General features: G+C 32.8%; 1 protein-coding gene across 1 annotated transcript; it reads right to left on the bottom strand.

Annotated features, from left to right (window-relative positions):
• Positions 1-490: 490 nt before the first annotated feature.
• Positions 491-6,405, bottom strand: LOC134269303 (fibrinogen-like protein A; the record flags this gene model as incomplete). Its single annotated transcript, XM_062751499.1, has 6 exons — positions 491-768; positions 1,450-1,614; positions 4,451-4,547; positions 4,961-5,097; positions 6,116-6,197; positions 6,287-6,405. Coding segments are annotated over 6 exons (851 nt in total), but the record flags the coding sequence as incomplete, so codon positions are not given.
• Positions 6,406-10,364: the final 3,959 nt, after the last annotated feature.

The following is a 10,364-nucleotide window of genomic DNA, read 5'->3' as shown; positions in this document are numbered from 1 at the left end:
GTGCGTTTGTTTTGTTTTCGAACATGTCTACTCTGATTTTTCTGGATTATAGTATTAATATTTTTCATTTATACACAACAAGATTGCCACTTTCCCTAAGTATTAAGAGTAAACTTAGAATTTGTGAAAGTGCAAGGATGTGCCAATCAAACCCGTCAAAAAAAGTTTTGATAACTTTTAAATGAAATAAGATTTTTAATTAATTTTTATGTGAAATGCTATTAAAATATATAAGTCGTAATATTATACAGAAAAAATTACCCCCAAATCTGTGTCCAAGTACCTTTAAATGGACTTGAGCTTGATAACTTATCGTTATCCTCGTATTTCGTTTCATTTTTGAGTAGTAAGAGTGCTTACTTAGATATCGAATTTCTGTATAAAATGGCACGAGGTGTTCGATAATTATCAGTTCTTAAATAGTATTTCTTGAATTTATAAAAATTAAATCATTCGTTAAATTCTTAATTTATTGCCATTTACCGTATTTTACATAACTTATTGAATGTCCCTCTCACTATTTGTGTCTTTTCATCATTACAGTCTTCTGAAGCGCTTCAAAGCTATCTGTCCAGTACAGCCATACCGGGTACTCAGGACCAATCAGAGCCGACTGTGTATACAGACCGTTCAGGTTTGACCTGAGACAGAGGTCGTACCACCAGGCTCCTCGGTAAGTATTGGCACAGTCATCGTCATAGTCGCCCCCGTCGTTATCCTCATCTTTTGTGCTGAATTTCATACCATTGTGATAAGCCCAACTGTCACCTGTATAAGAGATCATGAATTACATTAAACTTTAAGGCTTAAAATAAAAATAAATTATTTACTGCATTTATCAAAAACTGATTGATGCATTTGATGCTTTTAACATTTTTTTTCATAAATAAAAAACCCCATCCCAATCATTACATTATAAGGGGAATATTTATTTATAAAAAACTCAAAAAATTCAAAAACGTCAAAATCTTGTGTGTTCGTGTCCTTGGCCTGCACTTTTGTAGAAATCATCCATAGTTATCAATTGCGACCCGGTATTAGCAGACAGACATGTACTATGGTATTTATATAAAACTATAAAACAGGATAATATAAAGCAGAATTTATTTACAAACTTATATGCAATAAGAAGAAAATTCTTGCTGTGGCTTCTTCATATTTCATTTTCTGATTATCATTAGTAAATAGCAGAAAATATTTCAAATGTGCTAATTTAAAGTTTACAGATGTATAAAAATTCTTAGTACACCTTAACATTTAGAACTTAATTGGCTCATTTTATCTGGAGCCTGTAGGAATTTTGCTAAAAATAAATTATTCTGTTCAATACGTTTCCTGAACGAAAAGTCCTTAAGTACTATCCCAAGCATATGATAAACTTAGCCAGGGATTTATAACACAAAATATTCCTCTTTTAAAATTACATATCCTCTCTGAAACATTACTCACTTGCTGTTCCGCTGTATCCAGATACTGTTAAAGTGTATTTATTTTTTTCATCTCTGATGTAAAATGTGGAGTATTCCGCATAAGCCTGTTCTCCATTAAATCTCCGGAGGTCTACTCGTAGCTCTTGGTTTTGATCTCTTGTTAAAGCATGGATTGCGTCATTTCCTGAATTTGGTTTAATATTAAAGTGCATATCTATATACATGTGCCTAAACACAAAAAGATCATTGAATGATTTGCATGCACGGAATACTCACTCAATCGTGGCACCTGATCCCACTTCTGATGTTTTGTAGGTCCGCGGTTTGCTCTGCTCCAATTTTATATTGTTTATTAGACTTTGAGCTTAAAAACTTTTCTTTTTTTCTCCATATATTTCAGTGCATATTTAAAGTATATCATAGACTTTTAAGTTTTATGTGGTCAACTGTGTACCCTTTTTTTTTTATATTTTTGTATCTACAATAACAACCTTCCCATAAAACTCGAAATAACACATCGAAGTTTTTCGTGTAATTAATACCATTTAACTGAAAAGTATAACGAGAAAAATATTATTTAAATTAAATTATTTAATTAAAGATTTTTTCTTTCCATATCAAACTAAAGACTTTCATTAACATTAACATTTTCCCAATTATAAAAGTTTTTTAGCTCACCTGAGCCGAAGGCTCAAGTGAGCTTTTCTGATCAAAATTTGTCCGTTGTCTGTTGTCGTTGTCGTCGTTGTCGTCGTCGTCGTTGTCGTAAACTTTTCACATTTTCATCTTCTTCTCAAGAACCACTGGGCCAATTTCAACCAAACTTGGCACAAAGTATTCTTGGGTAAAGGGGATTCAAGTTTGTTCAAATGAAGGGCCACGCCCTTTTCCAAGGGGAGATAATCATGAATTTGTTAAAAATTAATGGCATTTTTAAAAAATCTTCTTCTCCAGAACCGCTGGGCCAGGAAAGATGAAACTCATTTGGAATCATCCTCAGGTAGTGTATATTCAAGTTTGTTCAAATCATGACCCCCGGGGCAAGGGTGGCGCCAAAATGGCCGACCCAAGTTTTACATAGGAATATATAGGAAAAATCTTTAAAAATCTTCTTCTCAAGAACCACTAGGACAGGAAAGATGAAACTCATGTGGAAACATCCTCAGGTAGTGTAGATTCAAGTTTGTTCAAATCATGACCCCCGGGGCAAGGGTGGGGCCAAAATGGCCGACCCAAATTTAACATAGGAATATATAGGAAAAATCTTTAAAAATCTTCTTCTCCAGAACCACTGGACTAGGAAAAATGAAACTCAAGTGGAATCATCATCAGATAGTGTAGATTCAAGTTTGTTCAAATCATGACCCCCGGGGCAAGGATGGGGCCAAAATGGCCGACCCAAGTTTTACAAAGGAATATATAGGAAAAATCTTTAAAAATCTTCTTCTCCAGAACCATTGGGCCAGGAAAGATGAAACTCATGTGGAATCATCCTCAGGTAGTGTATATTCAAGTTTGTTCAAATCATGACCCCTGGGGCAAGGATGGGGCCAAAATGGCCGACCCAAGTTTTACATAGGAATATATAAGAAAAATCTTTAAAAATCTTCATCTCAAGAACCACTAAAACAGGAATCATCCTGAGGTAGTGGAATCATCCTGAGGTAGTGTAGATTCAAGTTTGTACAAATCATGACCCCTGGGGCAAGGGTGAGGCCAAAATGGCTGACCTAAGTTTTTCATAGAAATATATAAGAAAAATCTTTAAAAAAATCTTTTTCTCAAGAACCACTTGGCCAGGAAAGATGAAACTTATGTGGAATCATCCTCAGGTAGTGTAGATTCAAGTTTGTTCAAATCATGACCCCAGGGACAAGAATGGGGCCAAAATGGCCGACCAAAGTTTTACATAGGAATATATAGGAAAAATCTTTAAAAATCTTCTTCTCCAGAACCACTGGGCCAGGAAAGATGAAACTCATGTGGAATCATCCTTAGGTAGTGTAGATTCAAGTTTGTTCAAATCATGACCCCTGGGGCAAGGATGGGGCCAAAATGACCGACCCAAGTTTTACATAGGAATATATAGGAAATATCTTTAAAAATCCTTCTCAGTTACCAGTGGGCCAGGAAAGATGAAACTGATAGGGAAGCCATCCTCAGGTAGTGTAGACTCAAGTTTTTCAAATCATGACCCCCGGCCCTGGGGATAGGGTGGGGCCAAAATGGCCGACCCAAGTGTTACATAGGGATATATAGGGAAACCTTTTAAAATCTTCTTTTCAAATCTTCTTCAAAGCTATGATTAGTGATACCCGGGGTATTTATATGGAATCATCTTCAGGTAGTGTAGATTCTAGTTTGTTCAAATGATGAACGCCTGGAAGGGGGGGGGGAGTAAATTCAAGTCCGATGTGCTTAGGTGAGCACTGTGGCCCCTGGGCCTCTTGTTTGTATGTATAATTCTGAATTGATGAAAGGGAATCAAAACAAAAAGCGGCTGATTAATTTATACTCAATTCTTTCTGTTCATTCTCTAAATAGGGCCTAAAAGGCTATTATACTATATCATTATTCATTCCAAGTGAATTCGATATAAAAGATGCCGTATAATCTGCCCCATATATATTTAGATATTAATTGAAGATAGGGATAAATGGGACACTTAATGTCAAAAGTGGATGAGCAAAGTTTCAACAATAAAACAATGACCAAATACAATGTACCAAATTTCTACACGAGGAATTAACATGATTTCAATCTTAAAGTCGAGGCATGTAACTGACAAAAGAGTTTAAGAGATTTTTCTTGACTTTATCAGCCTAGATAAAGGCATTTTTTTGTTTTTTGCAAATTACAAGCAAAATTTCAATTGAATCAAACCAATAGCTAGACAATATGTGAGAAAAAAAAGATTTAAAGAGTACATGTATTTTACATTTAATTACCCATGTTTGATCCTTATTTTTGATTTTCATTGAATTATTAAAGTTCTACGGGAATAAAGAATACAATGATACCTATCCAGTAGTCTTTGGATGCATTCCCAAATTCGTGTTTGTACTCTTTCCATGTCCTGAAAAAGTCAACATCGCCATCCTCTCGTTTCTGAATTACCTACGAAAACATTCATTGACTTATTAAGTGTCTTTTAAAAATGGAAAAAAAAATATATATATATATATTGAAGGGAACCCTCTATCCTACATCTTGTATACATTTTCGGACTAGGCCTTTAGTTACTAGTTCGTCATCTTTTAAATGGGATTTTTCAAAGATTTTTATTTTGCATATATATTTTTCGAGATCGATAATTGTTTCGTTTTTTTCCCCACCTTCTTCAGATATATATATATAATGAAACGATTTTTAATTTTTAAAAAGATTTTTTTTAGATGATGAGCATTTTTTACAGTCTTACAATAATTACAACAAATTATATTGACATTCATAACCGAATTATTATAAAAAGTGTGATCAATAGTGTAAGAGCAATTAAAAAAATAATACAATGTAATAACAGTACTCACTGTCCAGCCGCCTTCATTGGTCGTCATGTCACAGAAAACTTCTCTTCTGGTGTCGGCGTAAATAATATAAATCCCATCTTGGTACTTCCTGATCGGGTTTCTTTTCAAGATATCCAAACAGTCCTTGTATATTTTTTCTATTTAATTAAATGAAACCATAAGTCACTGATGGAAAACGTAACCCCACCCCCTGTTGATTCCTCTCTTGTTTTTTATGTTCACGGACCTGCATAGTTTGAAATTCTACGATCACTTATTTCAGAACTAAATACAATCATTTTTAATCCTTCATTTTTGCTATGAAACGTCCTACTAATCTCTTTGATTCATTATGAAAATTCCAAACTTCGGATGCCTACTTTAGAACAGATGTATGTTATGCACATATACATGTATCTAAAAACAAAGAATTGTACTGGAGTGCAAAACATGAGTGTTCCAAGAAACTCATGTGTCCTTAAACATCATGAAAGACATTAATCAAACTAAATGAAAGTTATCTGTCTTTTTTAAATCTTAATCTTTTGCAAGGTTTCGGTTGTTTCAGCTAATATTGTAGTAAACAATTTAATTCACCCCCTATCGCCCACGTAGAGCAGTGTTAGATGGTTTGTTCTAGAGTCGAGAGTGAGGAGTTGATCCTTACATGGCAGGTTCGAATACCCCTGTGCGACGTGATGACAGATCTTATGGATGAGACTGTGTAAACCAAGTAAATATGGGCAGGAAAAAGACCCCTCACTGCTTAAAGCCCTTATTACCTAAACAGATATAAAATTTCAGTCTTCTACTGCAGGAAGCTTTGGTGTCTAAATATGATTGAAAAATTCGTGAAGGGGCCATTTAGAAAGCAGAGAAACATTTCAGAACCAAAAAAATACGTCTTAGTGTAATATGGAGACATCCATTCTTTTTCTTAAGCAAAAAACACAAAGAGGATAATGTATATGGATATTGGTTCACAAAATAATTTGAATGGAGAAAACAAAATAAACAAAAATATGTAATTGAAAGAAATTAGTGGTATCTTAGAAGAAAAAAAGTTAATAAATTGAAGATGAAAGCTTCAACAAAACTTAAAATTTAGCCTACTGAATTTTTGAATCACCACCTTCACAAGCTTTGATTGACATTATTTAACCTAAATTATTTTACCTTCCAAAACTGGTACACAATTTCCATGAATACAGACGGCATCCTCAGTACATGAATGGTCTAGGCATTCATCCACAAGATGCTGAAAATATATAATCTTAGAGTAGAGTTTCTGTAAGTTGTATCAGCAATTCACTTCATTTATTAAAGTGTTTCTAGACTTTTACTTACCTTTGGGAAATTTTCCCGGTCAACATGAATGGTGATGTCTTCTGGCAATAGCTGACTGCCATTCTGTCTCGAAAATCTTGTGTTAAGACTGCATGCCTTTCTTTCTCGTATCCAATCCACTGACAAACATAATGTAAACTTGTAACAAACCATCATGCACATTCCCATGCCAGCATTGGTCAAAAGGTTAAACCCAGGCACTGAGGAATTTTCAAAATTGCTAATTAACAAAGTTTTTAAGTCGAAGCACTGAGAAAAGCATGTCCTTAACAAAATCAGGACTTGTCCACTGAGGTACAAAATGATAACAAGAGGAACTGTTGCAAGTCCCATCTCGACATATTTCCCCTTTTTATTTAATGAAAAAGCTATCGGTAGTTACTATCAAACAAATATTCTGGGTTTTTTTACACTACGCAAATTTGATGTATGTTTCTACCGTTCAATACGTCTTTGATTGATAAGTTAGAATGTGATGAGTTAATCGATTTTTCAGGTTACTTTCGTTTGATAAAGAAGATTCATGAGTGAACAAGGCGGGCGAAGTGCCTATAGTGCCACTAAAAGTGAAAAAATAAATCTCAATTAAATATTAAAATTAATAATATTAAAATTTTCTGTGATATTTCATCTAACTTTGAAGTATACTTGATGAAAAAAACTTTACAATTTACAAAAATTTCACAAAAACTGTAATTATTTGTCTATGAAATAGTATTCACACACTAAAAATAACAAAAATTATTCTCTCATATTTAACAAAATTTTTCGATATGAATGGGTCTTCGGTTCAGTTTCTTTAAATTAAACCTATAAGGTTGCAAAAAAATGATTTTTTTTTGGTTTCAAAAACATGAAGCAGCAATCCATTATACCCTTAAAGACGAAACATTCATATCTTTCCGAGAAAAACTTGAAGTCCATTAAGTCACGTGCCATATCACAAACCTTAGTGTTTAGCTTATAAGGCATAAAGCAGAATGTTAATTCGAACTTTTATTGATAGGGTTCGATTTCAATAATCCTTTTTTTAAATAAAAGAATAAATTTCGAGATTTTTTTTTCGGAAAATTTTTGTTTATCATCATTTCATAAATTTTAATTGTGAGGACTTTATTTTAATGCATGATTCAGAAAGAAGATGGATGAATAAGGCGGTCGAAGTGCCCATAGTGCGACAGATAAGAAGTGAAAAATTTAATCTCAATTATATCCAAATTTTATTTGATATTTCATCTTATATTAAAGTATACTTATGCAAAATCACTACAGTTTACAAAAATCTCACCAAGAATGAAAATATTTGCCTACAAAAAAGCATACACACAGCAAAAAGAACAAAATCGATCATTTTCTCATACTTTAACAAAAATTTTCAATATGAATGGATCTTCCCTCCATTTTTAAAAGATAATCCTAAAAGTTTGCAATAAAATATACAATTTTTGGTTTACAAAAACATGGAGCGAAGACCCACTATACCTTAAAAGTACACTTTTATGACAAAACAAACGCATCTTTCCGAAAAATACTAAAAGTCCATGAAGTCGCGGGTCATATCACATACATGATTTAAATGTCTGAAATTCTCATGAGCCATACATAGCATAATGGAAAGCGTGTTAGTCTCAAAGCAGTATGATACGTCTGATTTTTATTGCTAGGGTTCGAATCCTAAGAATATCATCTTATATTTTTATAAAAGAAAATTTTTTACGAGTTTTTTTATCTCTCAGAAAAGTTATTTTTTCTCATAATTTTATAAATTTTAATAATGAGAAGTTAATTTAAATACCCAATTCACAAACTGAATATGATTTCTTAATATCCGACGCTATAGGCATTCTGCCCGCTTTGTTCACCCATCTTCTTTGGTGTTGCTTTCAAAAAAGAAAATAAATGTGTTAAGAAAGATGTGAATACAAAAAGGGGAGATTTTTCATGATTATTCAATCTGACAATGTGATTGGAACATAGTGCTTATTGCATTTGTCCAAACGTAGGGTGCAAGTAAGAAATTTAATAAGTCTCGATTTATTTTGAAAAAAAAGACTCAAAGACTTCTCTTTTGGTGATATTTTTTGATGTAATATTTTAAATATTTTTTGAGTTACTCTTTGGCGAACTAGTCAAGCACTTTGTTGTAAATCACGTCTCATGTGTACAAATTGAAGAAACTAAAAAAAAACATGTCTCCACTGTATCTTTTTTACTTTAAATCAATATAAATATATTCATGCAGTGCTGTAAGCAACCTTTGTAGAGAAACCTTCTCCAAAGAATATAAGTACCAACTGTCTCTTTCTGTGAGATCTCTTAAAATACCGGGTATATTAATATTTACATCAATATCGTTTAAATTTAAATACTAAGCAAGGCACATGTATGTGACAAAAACTAAGTTATAAAAACAACACAGTATCTTCTTCATCCATCTTGTTTCGGCTAGCTACATGATTATCCAGATTGTCTAATTAAGGTCTTCCGTTTCCAACGGAAGACCTTATTGTTTTCGTTCGGTTTCTTTTTCCCTATTATTCTTTTTTTTTCTTACCGATTTTTGTGCACGCATGTTCTCGGAAACGGCTTGGTCGATTTTCACGAAACTTTCAGATCTGATAGATATTGGTCTGAACCTTATTGGAAATTTTTTATATGTACGTCGTCACTTCCGGTCGTGAGATATGGACGATTTTCTGATTTTCAGAGGGTCAGCTTGTCCAGGCAATCACTAAAAAACAAATGAAGATATTGACTTGAGATTTTCAGTGAAGGTAGAGGAATGATAGTAAAATTGCTTTTTTGAGTCTATATCTTTCCAGCGCAAAAGGATCTGAAGCTCGCCTGGGCTCGAAAAATAGACTCACAAATATCTCGCAAAATTTGATACGTTTTCTTTGATATCTTTGTACCAGTAAATAATTTGTTAAAGGATATATAATAAAATTTGTTCAGAATTACAAGTTCTTTCTTTTGATAAGAAGAAAAAGGGTCTGACCCCTTAAATACGGGGCATAGAGGGGCTAGGACGTTTTCATTTATAACTCTTTATTTATCAAGAATTTGTTATACATTTCTGAAGCAAAAATGTTTATCTTAACAATTTGAAACAATATTTTGTAATCACATGATCATAGGTTACGTAATAAGAGGCCAAATGCTAATTCTTTGATTCTTTATATCTCGAAAAGGAGAAATATTTTGATAAGCGGTATTGAATAAAAGATGTTCAGAATCTTATTCTAACCAATATACAACCATTCAATTTTTGAAAACCGACCACATTAAGGACTTGAAGGGCCAGTCCCTATATAATTCTTTTTTACATAGCTTGACAACGAAGAGAAATTTATGAATATTTATTGAACAAAAAATCTTTCAAATCACGAGCCATATCATTTGATATGAAGACAAATGGTCTGACCCCTTAAACAAGGGATATAGAAGGGCTTAGACTTTCATCTGTTACTATTAGATAATGTTATCTTTATCAAAAGAATTTCATCAAAAGAGAGAAAGCTTGAAATCATTATGTTTAACAAAGATAATAGTCAAAATCATATCTCATCTTATCGAAAAATCGGACGGAAGACCTACTCGTTGCTCGCAACGAGATCTCATCTAGTTATGTATTTTTTTTTTGTTTTCGTTATCATTTTGGATGTAAAATGTGGTGTATTCTGTATATAAGCCTGTTCTCTATAATTATATGTCTACCAGGTCTACGCTAAGTAAAGCCTTTGATTACCTCATTACCTTTTTTTAAAGAAATGAAACAAGTTTGAATAAATATATTAAATAGTAAATTCCAACATTTAGATTCTGGATGAAGTTCGCTACAAAACTGAAGAAGGGCATCCATTTTCACGATAAACTAAATAGTAGAACTTTTAAAAAAAAAGTGGGGAAGGGGGAAGAATTGATGAATTTATATTCATCACTATATAATGACATGTTCTATTTCTACCCTGTCAAAAATTATAACCGTTGTCACGGAAACGAAAAATTTAGTTTGACGCACCATAATTTACTAGTATTTCTTGTTACAGCAAAGTTATAATATTAAATGTATGAACAC

Source organism: Saccostrea cucullata, unplaced genomic scaffold (genome assembly GCF_032062105.1).
Source record: "Saccostrea cucullata isolate Sc308-1 unplaced genomic scaffold, CSIRO_AGI_Scuc_v1 ctg18599, whole genome shotgun sequence".
Lineage (NCBI taxonomy): Eukaryota > Metazoa > Mollusca > Bivalvia > Ostreida > Ostreidae > Saccostrea > Saccostrea cuccullata.
This window is presented reverse-complemented; position numbering and strand designations above follow the sequence as displayed.